The 16176-nt window shown below is 52.9% G+C and overlaps 1 protein-coding gene across 4 annotated transcripts in view; it reads left to right on the top strand.

Moving 5' to 3' along the window:
* Dapk1 (death associated protein kinase 1) overlaps positions 1-15135 on the top strand; it is a 127181-nt gene extending 112046 nt beyond the window's left edge. For 3 of the 4 annotated variants that reach the window (XM_074052608.1, XM_074052606.1, XM_074052607.1), the window contains 3 exons: positions 1162-1282; positions 3530-3718; positions 6064-8484. In XM_074052608.1, the coding sequence (XP_073908709.1) occupies positions 1162-1282; positions 3530-3718; positions 6064-7302 (1549 nt within the window). In that variant the 3' untranslated portion in view covers positions 7303-8484. Of the gene's footprint in view, positions 1-1161; positions 1283-3529; positions 3719-6063; positions 8485-14017 lie in introns of those variants that run through there. The other variant, XM_074052609.1, reaches the window with a different exon arrangement.
* The last annotated feature ends 1041 nt before the right edge of the window (positions 15136-16176 follow it).

The following is a 16176-nucleotide window of genomic DNA, read 5'->3' as shown; positions in this document are numbered from 1 at the left end:
TCTCTGCTCACCTCCAGCGCCTCTCCCAGAGGTGACTTCTGTGAGTCCTGCAGCTGTCGTTCTTGTCATACTCATCACCATTGCACACGCCAGCATTTCTCTGCACGGGAGCTGCAAACCACATGCAATTACTCAGGGGGAGGTGGCCAGCACTTTCTGTATTGGGACAGGATGGGACGTCGTGGGACAGAATTGAACATAACAGATCAGAGTGTATTTCATCTCAAGTGTTAGGGTGTCACTGTTGTTGCACTTATAAAACGTGAGTGTGCCAGGGTGAGGTAGCACATAAATTAGTCTGAGTCTGTATGGGTCGTTTCCACCGCTATCACAACATACCTGAGGCTGGGTAACTTACAGAGAAAAGGACTTATTTTACTCTTAATTTTGGATTAGAAAGTCCACATAGCATGTCACCCACCCACTCTGGTGACGGTCCCCTTGCCGTGTCACACATGACACAGCAGCACCTGAGAACGACAGACAGCATGGTGGACCAGGAAACCAGAGAGAGAGATTCCTTGTGCAGGAAGTAGTTGTTACCCCAAGAAGCCACTTTGGAGGGCGGCCCCCCAGCGACCCTCACCAGCTTCAGTCAGGCCCACCTCTTAAGGCTCCTCCACCACTGTGCATGTCGCCACCCTGGGGACAGAGCCTCCCTCACGTGAGCGCTTAGGGGACCATAGCGACTCCATCAAAACAGTTGGAGCGGGCATCTCCAGGTAATACGCGAGTGGCACAGGTTTGAACCCTCAGCCTGGGATGCACGTCTGCTGTCTTCCCGGCGTGGACCGGGATCGTCTGGGAGTGTTCTCAGGTCGGTGGTGTGACTGGTGGATTCCGCTTGCACTCAGTCACAGCGTCTCCTGTCCTCACTGGGACATGAGCACCTGGGCCTCGCGTTTCCCACCCTAGGCGTAGCCGATGGCTTTCCACGCCATGTTCCTGCAGCTGCGTGGAAACGGACCTCCTGTGTGCACGACTGGCCGTGCACCCCGATTTCCCCACACCTCTGCACCAGAGGGACCCGGTGGCGTTCCCAGGACAGAGGAGCCTCCGCACGGTCACTGGGACTCCCTGCCTCCCACCTGCGCTGGGGCCAGCCTGACCTCTGCACAGGAAGACCTGGTGACAGCTCACGGAGCCCTGCTCTTGCCCTAGGTTCGGGAACGACCTTCACATCTCAAATAAGCTGTTCGTGCTGGATGCCGGCGCTTCTGGCTCGAAGGACATTAAGGGTCTTCGGAGTCACCTGCAAGAAATTCGGAGTCAGATTGTCTCGGTGAGCACAGCCTGCAGGCCTGGCCCCAACCTTGGCTGCTGCCAGCCGTGCCCGGGGAGTGGGCTTCTGCTCTGCCCGCTTGGTTGCTCTGGTTTTGGGGACAGGGCCTCACAGCAGGATCAGGATTGGGGACCGCATGGATGTGCTGTTGTCCTGTTGCTCTGGGGCGAGGCAGGAGGAGGGAGAGCTAGGACATGGAGGAGAAGTGTGACGGGAGAGGTGGAGCAGATCGGAGGCTGATCTGAACTGAAATTCTTACAGTTCGTGGATTGAATATAAAATTTCCTTCTCCAAATTGCAAAAGCAATTCCAGTGCGCTTCATGGTGTTCAGACAAATCCAAAGGAGAGAGATGTCATTAACAAGACTTACTGAAGGAGCTGAGGGCTGGAAGCATAGCAGAGGGTGAATGTCATGCAAGTATGTCACGGGCAAATGGAAACAGCACAGTGAAACCCCCTGTTCAATTAGTATATGCTAATTAAAAGATAACTGATGACAGCAGGAGATGAGGCCACATTAATGCTTCATTGTCCCAAGCTGCATAAATTTAATACAATTCGGTGGCCATCTGAATGGGATAGGGAAGTTTTTATCTGTCTGGATGTATTCATTGTACAGGAGGGGTTCATTGTGACAATTCCAAGCAGGCTTACATTGTGTGTTGGTTAGATCAGCCCCAACTTAAACCTTTTAAATGTACAAACAGCAACAGATATCTTCAGTGGGGATTCAGAGAATGTTTTTAAATAACTTGGGACCGAGGAAATCTTAAAACAGGGTGCAAGAGAGAGAGAGGGAGAGAGAGAGGAGGAGGGGGAAAAGGAGAAAGAAGAAAACCCTATTACACTTACTTTATTTAAATTTTTTTTTCTGGTGAAAGATTATAAAGTTAAAAGGTGAAACAGATTGGGCAAAAGGTATGCGTGCACTTGACAGATGAACGATTCTTTATTCTTCATATGCAAAGAGCTCTAGCTCCCAAATTGATAAGAAACAGAAAAGCATGCTAAGTGGAAAATTGCTGGAACTGCTCTGGGGAGCGTGGCAGTGCCCACACCTGAGTCTGGCCTCGGGTCAGAGGTCCCTCTCCCTCTCCTGCCCAGCCGGGACCTCTGTGTCTGTCTCCCCTGCCAGCCCCCTTCCAACACCGGGGTGGTCCGGGCCAGAATTCCGGGAGACCCTGAAGTGCAGCCCTTGCCCCTCAGCTTGGCCTGGCTCTCCTGCCTGGCCCACCATGGCACAGTCAGCGATGGGAATTTTGGCCCTGGGGATCTGGGCTCAGAGACCGGCGGATGTGGCTGGGGAAGAAACAGCAGCCTGGGAAGGGTCCAGTTGGGGCTGCAGCGTCACCGTGTGCTTTGAGAAACACCTGCCCTGGCCCCACGTTCTGAGGTCAAGCAGGTGCAGCCCCCAAACAACCTCCCTGAGAACACTGGGGTTTTGATTAGGGATAGAATTTAGGTGACAGGATTTGAGAGGGGTGCGTAAATCAGAGCAGTGTAGACGTGGCCTGTGTGGTTTCTGATAGGACAGTGTGGACCGTATGAGTCTGAAACACAGGCTGGCACATTTAGCCAACTTAAGAAGGTTAAAAACCACTTTCAAGCCAGTTACCAAGAACTGGTCTAATAAGGTTTTAACAGCAGTCCTCACGAATACCTAATTTTTGGGATAAAATCCACAGTAATGATAGCAATGCTTGATCTCTCGTCCTCTCTCTCTGTTCCTAAAGAATCCATTGCTGGACTGAAACAGTCACAGTGAGGGAGTGACAGAGAGAGAGAGGAGGGAGAGAGAAAGTAATTGTGACAGAGAGAGAAAAGGGGGAGGGAGAGGGAGGAACTGAGACAGAGAGAGAAAGGGAAGGAAGAGGGAGAGAGGGAGTCACAGAGAGAGAGGGAGAAGGGGGAGGGAGAGGGAGGAACTGAGGCAGAGAGAGAGGGAGAAAGGGAGGGAGAGGTGTTGGGACTTAGACCACATTAGTTGGTGGGTTGAATCACAGTTCTGAAAACCTTATTGCAAACACTCACCCTGTTTCCCACGACCAGTGGATCTGAGAGGCCCCGGACGAAGCTGCGTGTTAGATAACCACGCTCTTCCACGCTCTTCCAAGGCAGCTGAAACACAGCCGTCCCTGTTCTCAACAGGGGACTCACTCCCTGAGAGCATGAGTGGCACTGTCACCCCTAGACCCCCCCCATCCCCACAGCCCGTGGGCTGACCCACATCCCTCCCCGCGCTCTAGGGCTGCCCTCCCATGACACACCTGTGTGAGAAGATCATCTCCACGCTGCCGTCCTGGAGGAAGCTCAACGGGCCCAACCAGCTCATGTCGCTGCAGCAGTTTGTGTGTGACGTCCAGGACCAGCTGAACCCCCTGGCCAGCGAGGAGGACCTCAGGCGAGTCGTGCAGCAGCTGCACAGCGCCGGCGAGGTAGGGGCTTCCTGAAGCCAGCAGGGCTGCGAGGGGATCGCAGACTCATCTCTGTCCCAGGTCCAACTGCTGGAGGGGGCTGAGTCCGGGCTGTGGAGCAGGCTCAGATGCAAGGCTGCTGCAGCTCCAGTGGCTCTCGGGTCCCCTTCTTCTGCGGCTGTTCATTTTGCTAGCTAGGCACAGGGTCCCTGGCTTGGGTGACAGGGTGTCCGCCCCCCTTTGGCCACCTGATCCTTCCCTCATCAGTCTTCAGCCTGGCTGCCTGCCATGAGTGGGACAGGTCCAGCTCCAGCCAGGCTTCTGGGATGACCAACAACTGAGCCTCACGGAGAAGATGGCTGTAGTCATGAAGACAAGACATGGTGTGTAGCTGTACAGAAGGGTCACCTTCAAGGTGCACAGCAAGGAGTACCCCCAGAAATGGCAGGAATTGGGGATCTTCCCTTGGTTGTGTGACATCTAGCATGGGGGTATGGTTCAGAAACCCCGTTCATTCTAACTGCACCATGAGCCCTCGTGCTCCTCCCCCTGGTGAAATCGGGACGCGGTGTCAGCTGGTCTGAGTTGAGAACAATGGTGGTGGATTAGCAACTAGAGAGGGTTCTGAGGACATTAAAACCAGAATTCAGAAGCCATGTCACAGCCATATTTGAATGAATTGTGTATTTTGGGGTCTAAGTACTGAATCCAGAAGCCAACCACCCTGCTGGGCCTTAAGCAGGTGGCGTTGTCAGTCTTTACATGCCCAGAAAACTCCTGGTGGTCGGCCGACCCCCCAGCAGTATTTTAAAGGAAGGGTCAGGGTCCAGGCTGAGATTGCGAGCTTACATGGCTGGCCAGAAAAGTGTGTTCACCATCGCAGCACACTCGGCTTTCAGCACTTCTCAGCCTTGTAGTGTTTGATGGCTTTGTGGATCTCAGCGTGCGACGCACCTAATTTGACTTCCCACTGAACCTGCACTCGAAGCTCCAAGGAAGAAAGGAAGACGTAGGAGGAGGGAGAAAGGAAAGGGGCCTCATCTGTGGACCCCACTCTGGCTGGTGCTGCCCTCCTGCAGTGCTGCTGCTGCTCCTGGGAACAGAGCAGGGCAGACCTTAGTCACATCTGCCCTGTCATCCTTCTGTCTTTCTCCGGTCTGGGATCCCACCAGGGACAGGGGACCAGACTTTGTCTCCCTCGACTCTGAGGAGATGAGCATTCCTTCGAAGTGGGCTGTACCTTGCCTGCGTTTTCAGGCTGAGGCTCAGCTATGAGCAGAGCCACCTAGACAGAGCATTTGGGAATGGCCTGGCCAAGGGGCAGCAGTCCTCTGGCCACAGGTAGAGGCCGAGCCCGCTGTGAGGAAGGAGCCCAGGCTCGCCATTATCCCTAGAACCATCCCTGAGAACAGGGGGAGCAGGGGAAGAAGGAGCTGTTCCCCAAAGAGAAAAGTCCCATGGTTTTCTTTCCAACTTTTGCTTTTTAAAGGAATAAGCACTGGCTGCCAGAGTGGCTCAAGTGGTAGAGCGCTGCCTAGGTAAAAAAAAGCGTGAGGCCCTGAGTTCAAACCCCAATCCCAACCAAAAAAAAAAAAAGCTGAAATCCCTCTGGTTTCATTCCTATCCCCTCACCACGGGGACTGTCATCATGGTGACATATCTTTCCAGACTTCTTTTTTTAAAAAGTGAGAGAGCGTGTTTACATTTTACCTAACGTTATGTCAGTGCAACGTCAGTGAGAAATGTCCAGCCTCAGGGACTGTGTAAGATAAGACCGCAGCCCTCACCTGCTCACCGCCAAAGCTGACCCACCGCTTACCTTTTGCTGCTTCTCCTTCCTTCCTTCCCCTTCATTTCCTTCCTTAAACGTCCTCACACTTCACCCCTAAATAATTCAGCCCGTGTCTCCAGAGAGGTACGTCCGCCCCATGAAATGCTGGCGTATTCCGGAGGCACCACGACTGAATATGGGGTCGCCACACGGGGGGTTCCACTTGTCCTCGCAAAGGTCTCTGACAACTGCGTCCATTCGGGTGCGTTTTCGTTGTGGGATCGGGGATCCCTCACAGATCACCAGTTGCACTTGGTTTCTCTTCTTTGCTTTGTCTTTCGTGACACTGGACTTTCTCACTTTCGAGGGCAGTTGTGAGTCAGAGCCTCCTCTATTCCCAAGACGGTTTAGGGGTGGTGTTTAGTTACAGATTTATTATTTTGGCGGCGCTGGGGTTTGAACTCAGGGCCTCACGCTTGCTAGGCAGGTGCTGCACCACTTGTGACCCTTACAACAGCTGCTCTGGTTTCCTCGCCGAGCTCTGAGCGGGGCGTCCATTCCTACTGGTGACCTTGTGTGTCCCCGTCCCCGGCAGATCAACATCATGCAGAGTGAGACGGTGCAGGACGTCCTGCTCCTCGACCCCCGCTGGCTCTGCACCAACGTCCTGGGCAAGCTGCTGTCGGTGGAGACGCCCCGGGCCCTGCACCATTACCGGGGCCGCTACACCACCGAGGACATCCAGCGCCTGGTGCCCGACAGCGACGTGGAGGAGCTGCTGCAGATCCTGGACGCCATGGACATCTGTGCCCGGGACCTGAGCAGCGGGACCATGGTGGACGTCCCCGCCCTGATCAAGACGGACAACCTGCAGCGCTCCTGGACGGACGAGGAGGACGAGGTGATGGTGTATGGCGGCGTGCGGATCGTGCCCGTGGAGCACCTCACCCCCTTCCCGTGCGGCATCTTCCACAAGGTGCAGGTGAACCTGTGCCGCTGGGTCCACCAGCAGGGCACCGAGGGTGACACGGACATCCGGCTGTGGGTGAGCGGCTGCAGGGTGGCCAACCGGGGGGCCGAGCTGCTGGTGCTGCTGGTCAACCACGGCCAGGGCATCGAGGTGCAGGTGCGGGGCCTGGACACGGAGAGGATCAAGTGCTGCCTGCTGCTGGACTCGGTGTGCAGCACCATCGAGAACGTCATGGCCACCACCTTGCCCGGGCTGCTGACCGTCAAGCACTACCTGAGTCCCCAGCAGCTGCGGGAGCACCACGAGCCCGTCATGGTCTACCAGCCCCGGGACTTCTTCCGGGCGCAGACGCTGCGGGAGAGCTCGCTCACCAACACCATGGCGGGGTACAAGGAGAGCTTCAGCAGCATCACGTGCTTCGGGTGCCACGACGTCTACACCCAGGCCAGCCTCGGCATGGACATCCACGCATCCGACCTCAATCTCCTGACCCGGCGGAAGCTGAGTCGCCTGCTGGACCCGCCCGACCCCATGGGGAAGGACTGGTGCCTTCTGGCCATGAACCTGGGCCTCCCCGAGCTGGTGGCCAAGTACAACAGCGGCCCCGGCAGCGGCAGCGCCAGGGACTTCCTGCCCAGCCCCGTGCACGTCCTGCTGCGGGAGTGGACCTCCCTCCCCGAGAGCACGGTGGGCACCCTCGTGTCCAAGCTGAGGGAGCTGGGTCGCCGGGACGCGGCCGACTTCCTGCTGAAAGCCTCGTCCGTGTTCAAAATCAGCCTGGACGCCCACGGCCAGGAAGCCTACGCGTCCAGCTGCAACAGCGGCACATCCTACAACTCCATTAGCTCGGTGGTGTCCCGGTGACCTCCTTCCCGGACACCGCCCCCACCCCCGGGCCCAGTTCCCGCCATGCCAGCCCTGGCATGTGGGCGGCCGCGCTGACCACGGGCACACCGCATTCTCGCTTCGGCCACTTGAAAAGCTGGCGTCCCCGCTCTCCGTGTTTTGGACTCCCATCTCGCGTCCTCCAAACCTTGCTTCTTACTGATGGTTTTTTTGGGATTCAAAGTTTTCAATGAAGTTTTTTTTAAACCACTTTACTGATCGCCCTTAAAAAAGCAAAAAACAGGAAGTTTTCACACACATTTATCCACAGCGTGTAATTTCTTACGCTCTTTCTTTGTCAAATTCAAATCGGCTCCTCAGCTTCTGTCTCTTATATTTGTAGGAGAAACTCGCTTGCTTGGACCCCACTGTGTGATTTATAAACTGACAATATGTGAGTGCCTTTTGCAGAAGAGGGTGTGTTGAGATCATCTGAGTCAGCCTGGAGCTGTCACCAAGGAAATGCTACCTCTCTGTCCCTTGCTGTATGACGATCGCCACAGGTGCTTCACCCTGACTTTGTTTTCGTCTTTTTCTGTTTCGTTTCGTTTCGTTTCGTTTTGTTTTGTTTGGTGGGGGGAGGGGGACAATGTCTGCATTTCGTTTGGCAAGGACAGGGGAGAAAGGACCCCACGGCCGGCGTCGTTGCTAGCCACTGGCCTGCAGCTTGCGCTTGTGGACGCAGCCGTGCGAGCGTGCACGGGAGTCCTGTAAACGGTCACGCTTGGTCCCCTCCTCTTCTCAGGTAGAAGGTTGTCACAGTTGTAGGGTTTTGGAGACCTGTGTAAGAAACGAGAAGACCCCCCCACCCCCCCACCCCAGCTCATGACTCCAGGGCCCGGTGCATAGCAGGCGGTCTCCACACGGTCACTTCTGTGCTTGAAGTCAGAAGAGAGGACGAGGAGGGAGCGAGATCGCATTGCGCGGTGATTTGAAACTGTGACGGAAATCAGTACGAGGGAGCGTGAGAAGCACGTAGTGTGACGTTATGTCCGTGTGTGTGTGTGTGTGTGTGTGTGTGTGTGTGCGCGCTCTGTGTGTACACATACATAAATACTGGTATTTTTACTTAATCTATAAGATGTCAGAAAATAATTAAGTTTGGGCTTTTTTTTATATATATATTATATATATAAATAAACTGTCGCTTATTGCATTGGATTCTTTGGTCCTTAATTCAAAAAGAGCGCTCTTTCTTTCTTGGGTTTTCACTACCACATCCCACACGGTGTGAAATCCAGGAGGTCACTAAAGTCAACCCCTGCGGATGGAAAACAGCGCCATTCACTGTCTGCTAAAACCAGGAGGGGCGGGGCGGTAAACAGAACCGAGGTGGTTTTCATAGCTGTGCCATTTTAAAGAAGAGTCCCTAACCTGGACCAAAAGACCAAAAATCGTATGTTCTCCCTCATATGCGGACATTAGATCAAGGGCAAACACAACAAGGGGATTGGACTTTGATCACATGATAAAAGCGAGAGCACACAAGGGAGGGGTGAGGATAGGTAAGATACCTAAAAAACTAGCTAGCATTTGTTGCCCTTAACGCAGAGAAACTAAAGCAGATACCTTAAAGCAACTGAGGCCAATAGGAAAAGGGGACCAGGAACTAGAGAAAAGGTTAGATCAAGAAGAATTAACCTAGTAGGTAACACCCAAGCACAGGAAATCAATGTGAGCCAATGCCCTGTATAGCTATCCTTATCTCAACCAGCAAAAACCCTTGTTCCTTCCTATTATTGCTTATACTCTCTCTACAACAAAATTAGAAATAAGGGCAAAATAGTTTCTGCTGGGTATTGGCGGGGGGAGAGGGAGGGGGCGGAGTGGGTGGTAAGGGAGGGGGTGGTAAGGGGGAAGAAATGACCCAAGGCTGTATGCACATATGAAATTAAAACAAATAAATAAGAGTAGTCCCCTTCCATTTTCCCTGGCTGAAGCAAACCGAATGACGGCCTCAACTCCTGGCAACAGGCAGAAGGACGTTCACTGGATTTTGCCAAGGTGCAGCATTGTGCAGGAACCAAGAGCAAATCCCCGACACAGCTTGCCTGCATCCTTCCTGCCCCCCTTTAAATAAAATCTACACGTGCACTGCAGTCACGGGTCAGATTCCAGAGTTGGCCTGCCTGATGACAAAACCAATCTGGAGTAAAATGTCAAAAAAAAAAAGAGAAAAAAGACTGGAAGGAAAAAGGCTAAAAATGGTGGTAACTTTTCTCTGCGCTGCAGGACTTGGCCCAAACTGTCCACAGCAGACATGTCTTACTTTTATACTGAGAGAAGAAATCATGAATAATTTACAACTCCACATAGATTCACTTAGAAAGGATGACACGTGTGGCCATCTCGAGGAGTGGCACCTCCCCTTGTCCACTTCCATGCTGAATGCTGGCCCGAGACAAGCGAAGGCCTCTGATTGGGTCAGTCTGGGTCACATGGCGGTCCCTATACCGTGGTCGAGGACACAGGTCTGTGACTGGCCGTCCCCCTGGGGAGGTGCAGTTTTTCTTAGAAAGCTGTTCAGGTAACAGAAAAACCAGGTGTGGAGGACTCTCCTGCAGACAGATGGAAGAACTTGCAAGAGTCTTTCTACCTCTTCAGGGAAGTCCCAGGACAGGCACCTGCCCCTGGGGTTCTGGGCCTCCCTGGCTCCTGAAATGTTGAAGCCATACTCAGAAATCCCTGTAACCCAAACATCAAGAGATTAAGGATCTCCGAACTCACTGCCTCCTCCTGGAACATGTATGGGACTTCACTGCCAGAAACTCCGGTCAGGTTGAAAGGCTTTGACAAAGCCTCACTGTGTGGTGTGTGGTGGCCGTCCACCCGCTGCAGGAGGAAGACCCCAGGCTACAGTCCATCTGTGCAAATTCTTAGGGGCCAGAAAGGCCATTCACGGTTCCTTTCCTTTACAATTGCTGTCACGTGCACTCCGGGGGTGTGCTCTTTGTTATCTCTAGGCTGAGACTGCCCCCCAGGGTACGAAGTCCAAACTGGACATCCCTGGGGTCTGAAGGGTGGGTCGAAGGATCCCAGAGTCTCTAAACCTTTAGGATGGAGGCCGGAAGGAAGCCCAGCTCCGGGTGGGGGCTCTGGTGGTCTTTGTAGAAGGAGGTTTCCAATTACAACTGCAGATTTCACGGGAATCTGAATCTGTATTTGGCCTTGTGTCTTACTAAACCCTGAGGGGGAAAAGCCTCCACTGTGAGGCCTGGCTTGGCCCTGGCTCCACGAACAGCTCGCGGGCCCAGCCAGGTGTAGGACCTGGAGGGTGGTCAGAGCTCAGAAAGCCCCTCGTTAAAAGCAGGAAGACTCTTGGTCTTCCAAGATCAAATAGTTGTGGAGTTGGATGGCGATGACGGTCGTGCAAGAATGTGCATGTGTTTATTGCCACAGACCCGGAAAGTTACACCTAATAAAATTTGATCTTAAGCTACATTTTGCTACGTTTTCAAAACAGAGCAAAGAGATAAAACTGGAACCTAAAACACGCAGGGCAAGACCACCTGTTGTGTTTAGAGCCATCCAGCAAAGTACAGCCCCCCCCCCCAAAGGAGGTACAGGAAAGTCGTAGATTGCTTGCTGAAAGGATTTAATACTCATTTTCTTTGGCTTCTTTCCTTTTCGTTTGCCTTAATTTTCTTTTCACTTTTCATACCGTGGGTGAAGCCAGAATCTCTGCTGGACTGGAACCTTGAGGACTTCTCTGGCCACGCTGGTCATGACGTCCAGTGTGCTCCACTCCTCGTTGTCCAGATGTGGGTTGGACACTTTGCAGCGCCAGCCACAGGCTGCCCACTGAGGGCCGCACGGGTGCCCACCGTGCTGGCCACGGGCTCAGCTCTGCGGCTGCCCCAGGGTTTTGCTCTGAGAGGCTGGTCTCAGACATTGGTTGCAGTTGGGGTTTGCCTGGCGCTGGGGTCAACTTTCATCAAGCACAGGCCTCCAAAGCCCTCAGTCCCAGGATTCAGCAGCTCCAGATGTGGGGCTTGGGGTTCGGAATGGGCTCCTCTGCCCCAGGTGAATGCCCCGGCCAGAGGGAGAAGTGGGGAGAAGCCCTGAAAAGGGGTGTTACCTCCTTCTATAATTGGGATCTGGACTGCTTCCAAAAGACTATGTGTGTGAGAAGCATGGTCCCCGGCATGGCACGGCCCTATAGAAGGGTGGTGGAACATTAAGGGATGGGGCCATGCCTTGAAAGGCCATTGGGGGACCCCGTTGTCTTCCTCCTTCTTTCCTGTGCTGGCAACAAAGCAAGCTGCTTGGTTCTGCCTTGCTGCAGCCTCTCCACTACCATGGGCTGTCTTGCAACACTCCCAAAAGCAAGGAGGCCAACCGAGCTTGACTTGAAACCGCCAAAACAGTGAGCCCAAATAAAAACTGGTTATCTTGGGAATTTGTTAGGGAAGAGGAAGCTGCAGGAAGGAACCCTGTGCAGAGTGGGAATGCCTCCAGGAAAGACAGAACCCCTCTGCTGGCTGCTGGCTGGAGGCCATGGGCTCCCCAGGGTAATTCTTGGTTAGAAAGGAGTGATGCAGTGTGGGTGTGGGGAGGAAGACAGGAGAGAAGTCACACAGATGGCTGCTGCAGAGCCTGGACCCTGGCCTCCTGTCATTTTCCAGGGCTGACACCAGGATAAAGAGCCCCTGCCAAGCACCCATGGCTGTCGCCTCAGTCCACAGGATCTGAGGCCTTTGGTGGCTACCATATTGTCCCATTGAGTTCATGGAGGAGGCAGAGGTCAGGAGGATCAAGGTCGGAAACCAGCCCAGTGAAACAGTTAATGAGACCCTATCTCGGGAAAGAAAACAAAAACAGGGCTGGTGGAGTGGCTCAAGTGCTAGAGCAGGTAGCCTAGCAAGCACAAGGTCCTCAGTTCAAACCCCGGGACTGGCCCCAAAACAGATTTATTCTGATGAGGACTCTCTGCTGATTGAGCAGACTATTTTTCCCCACGTTCACCCTGTCCACCCCTGGCCTCGGAATCAGAGGCTCCAGCTCCAGCCCCAGCGTGGACCCCATGCTGTTCTGCAGAGACCTTGGGTTTGTCACAGCCAGCAACGATGAAAGCCACTCTTCCAAGAAAGAAGACCAGTCACCCTGAATCCAGCTGGTTGCTGCTTCCAGATCGTCACTCTGTGACCCAAGTGCACAAGGGAGGAGAAAACCAGGCCTCAGCGAGGGGTCAACGAGCTGCCCCTGCCCTAGAGGCAAAACCCTGGCTGGTGACGGCCTTGTGTGGGGCAGGAGCCAGGCCCTGGGGCTTTCAGGGAATTTGAAGCAATGACAGTTTGCCTTCCCTTGGGCTGTTTCTTCTAGACAACTGAAACCAAGTGAAGCATAGCCGGCCATTACGACCTGGCTGCCTTTCAGCGCTGGGACAGGCTTTTCAGAAACTTCAGTTTTCTGGCTGCAGGGCACTGCACTACTGGCTCGCAGCCAAGGCACCTGGCAGCTCCCTGCCACGAACACCCAGCATTTCCTCTGTTGTGAACACAGCTGGCGTGAACGGCATCTGTGACGTTTTTCTGCATATTTTTAACTGGACATAAAACACGTGGTTTGGGGCCTAGGACATGTGACAATTAAAATCCAAGCAGACCAAGTTATGGAAACAGCCAAGATGCCCCAGTACTGACGAATGGATTAAGAAAATGTGGTGCCTATACACAATGGAATTTTATGCAGCCATGAAGAAGAACGAAATGTTGTCATTCGCTGGTAAATGGATGGAATTAGAGAACATCATTCTGAGTGAGGTTAGCCTGGCCCAAAAGACCAAAAATCCTATGTTCTCCCTCATATGTGGACATTAGATCAAGGGCAAACACAACAATGGGATTGGACTTTGATCACATGATAAAGCGAGAGCACACAAGGGAGGGGTGAGGATAGGTAAGACACCCAAAAAATTAGCTAGCATTTGTTGCCCTTAACGCAGAGAAACTAAAGCAGATACCTTAAAGCAACTGAGGCCAATAGGAAAAGGGGACCAGGAACTAGAGAAAAGGTGAGATCAAAAAGAATTAACCTAGAAGGTAACACCCACGCACAGGAAATCAATGTGAGTCAATGCCCTGTATAGCTATCCTTATCTCAACCAGCAAAACCCTTGTTCCTTCCTATTATTGCTTATACTCTCTCTACAACAAAATTAGAGATAAGGGCAAAATAGTTTCTGCTGGGTATTGAGGGGGTGGGGGGAGAGGGAGGGGGTAGGGGGAGAGGGAGGGGGCGGACTGGGTGGTAAGGGAGGGGGTGGGGGCAGGGGGGAGAAATGATCCAAGCCTTGTGTGCACATATGAATAATAAAACAATAAAAAATAAAATCCAAGCAGAGAGCATGCTTATTGCTGAGGAAAACAATGGAGTTTGTGTTGCTCTCTTTGTCCCCTCCAGAAAGACATTAGTGCATTAAGTCACGGCTAACACGTGTTCAAATACGGTTCTTACCACATCTTTTGCTATGTACAGTAGCAGCTTTTGCAATGTCACCGTTTTAACAAGGTTGGGGAGAAAAGTCAGTCTTTCCGCCATCGTGAGACTAAAACGCTTTGTCAGTAACCACAGCCTCAAACCTTTGATCCTCACAACCCATTACCGATAATGTCGATAATGTCGCATGAATGAACTAGGGTCGTTGTCAAATCTGAGGAAGCCTGGTGACGTTCTGTTTTGTGTTTTCATGCAGAAGAAGCGGGATCTTCTGACATGTGGAGTTTTCCTGTCTAGTGACTTTCTTTAAATGCTCCTTGAACCGTCAGCACTCCATCCCCAATTTGTCACTGATGGCCTCCTCTGTCTGCTTTTATGGCCTGAGGTTGTGCCTGCCTTCTTTCACTGGAAGGCAGCGACCTGGTCTGGGCCGTGCTCTTGCAGGCTCCATCCCTGCCAGGCCCCAGGGATTCCTGCCTGTGACTTCGCTCCCTCTGTGGTGTCTGCACACATGCAGGAGAACCCTGAGTCAACACTCAAGGTTGAAGACCATCTTCAGGCCCTGCACCTGAGACCACCCGGCCAGGGGGCAACACTGCAGGATGTCCCAGTTGTGGTTAGCAATCACGTCTCCCGTGAGCGGGACAGGGCTGGGCTGAAGGCTGCATTTGAATTGTTTGTCATTTGGTAACGAGTGCTGTCCTGCAAATGGAAATGACCATGAACTTTACTTCTCTCTGCCCTGAAAAGCTGAAATCCCATAAAGAAGAGCCTCTCTTCCTACTGACTCCTGGGCCCTGAGGGGCCATGTGTGCCCGGGTCCCCCACGTCAGACCCTGCATGGACTGGGAACAGTTCCTTGGGAACACGGAGGTGGACACTGAGTATTGCACTGAACACTTAGAGACAGCAACACCTACCAAGTGCAGCTCAGACTCCCCACAGGGAAGGAAGGGCAGGTGTGGGGAGGGAGGGGAGGGGAGGAAGACCCCTGTGGGGGAGGGGGGGAAGTGACCAAGTGAGTGGCCACACTTGCCTTGTGGAACCCCGCTGCCTTCTCCCAGAAGAGAGGGACAAATCGCCTCTCTCTTCCTCTGTCCCCTGCATGTAATTCCTTGGTGGCACTGACCATCGAAACTCACAGGAGAGATTTTCAGGCTGGCTCTTACAAGTTAGAGAACCTTGTGTTTTCCTACGCCCAGCATGGCATTCGGTTCTGTTTGTGAGGTCTGATGCTAATGTTGCTATTTTAGTATATTGTAAAATCCCAACAGCTGTGACACAATGACACCCCTAGCTGCAGACAGGAAATGCCTCTGTAAAGGGATAAAAAACACGAGCAGAACATTCCTATTAAAACAAAGTCCAAAAGAGCGACATTCCTCTGGTGTTACCTGCGCCCCAGGTGGCTGGGCTGGGGCAGTGTCTGTACGCAATTGCGCCCCCACTGCAGGTGAAATAGTCCAAATGTGGGGGGTATTCTGCTAGGGTGAGGGGTGGGTGCAGGTTCCTGCGAGGAGGAGATGGGATTCCCCAAAAGTCAGTGGAGAGCCACGGAGCTCAAGAAGGGCTAAGAAGGTCTCAGTGGAAGAATAGGCCAAGGGCTGGGGACAGTGCACGGGAAACCTCCTCCCAGCAGGACCTTGGGAGGGTGTGGACTTGGTTATGACACTATTGGGCTCTACACTGGTCATGTTTGGTGTAAGACTTTAACTGCCGTTCTCTGAAATTCTCTTTCGTGTCTGCCATGTGCAAGTGCCAGGGTCCTGTCACCCCTGTGACCTCACGTGCTGGCTTGTCCCCTGAGGGCAAGCCTGGCTGCTACTCTCAGCGTGCCCTGTGATCTGGGGCAAGTCCCTCCACGTAACCTAAGCTTCCGTCGTTCACCTGAAGAATGGGAATAAGGGCTGATGACAGTCGGATGCCAAACACAAGTCATGGTGAGCAAGTGAGCAGTACAGTCGTGGTTTCATGGAGTCACAGGAAATACAGCGAGATTTTCATACTACGTAAGTCTTTCATAATAAATACTTGTTTTGTCTTTAAAAATTTTTTTTTAAAAATAACAGAAGAAACTTCTGGAAAACCAATGGCCAAGATCCCTCGACAATGCTTGAAAACAGAGACCTCCGAGTTACTTACTAGAAGGTCCAGGGGGAGTAAAGGCAAGCATCTGATTGAAGTGGTCACTGTCACATCCAGAAATGAGGTGCCGCAGTGGGTGACTGTGTCACTTCTGAACACTGAGCAATCCCGGTTGGTTAATTGCTCTATTTGGTAATTGAACAGCAATGTACTCCCGTTCTACCATAAGTCACGCCATTGCCATTAGATGGAGGACAGGTCAGGTCCTAGAGGTTGAATTGTTAAGGCACGTTGTCAGCTTGCGTCTGCTCCAGGTCCACCTAGGACAGA

Source organism: Castor canadensis, chromosome 13 (assembly GCF_047511655.1).
Source record: "Castor canadensis chromosome 13, mCasCan1.hap1v2, whole genome shotgun sequence".
NCBI lineage: Eukaryota > Metazoa > Chordata > Mammalia > Rodentia > Castoridae > Castor > Castor canadensis.
The sequence above is the reverse complement of the archived record's forward strand: the minus strand, read 5'-3'. Positions and strand labels throughout refer to the sequence as shown.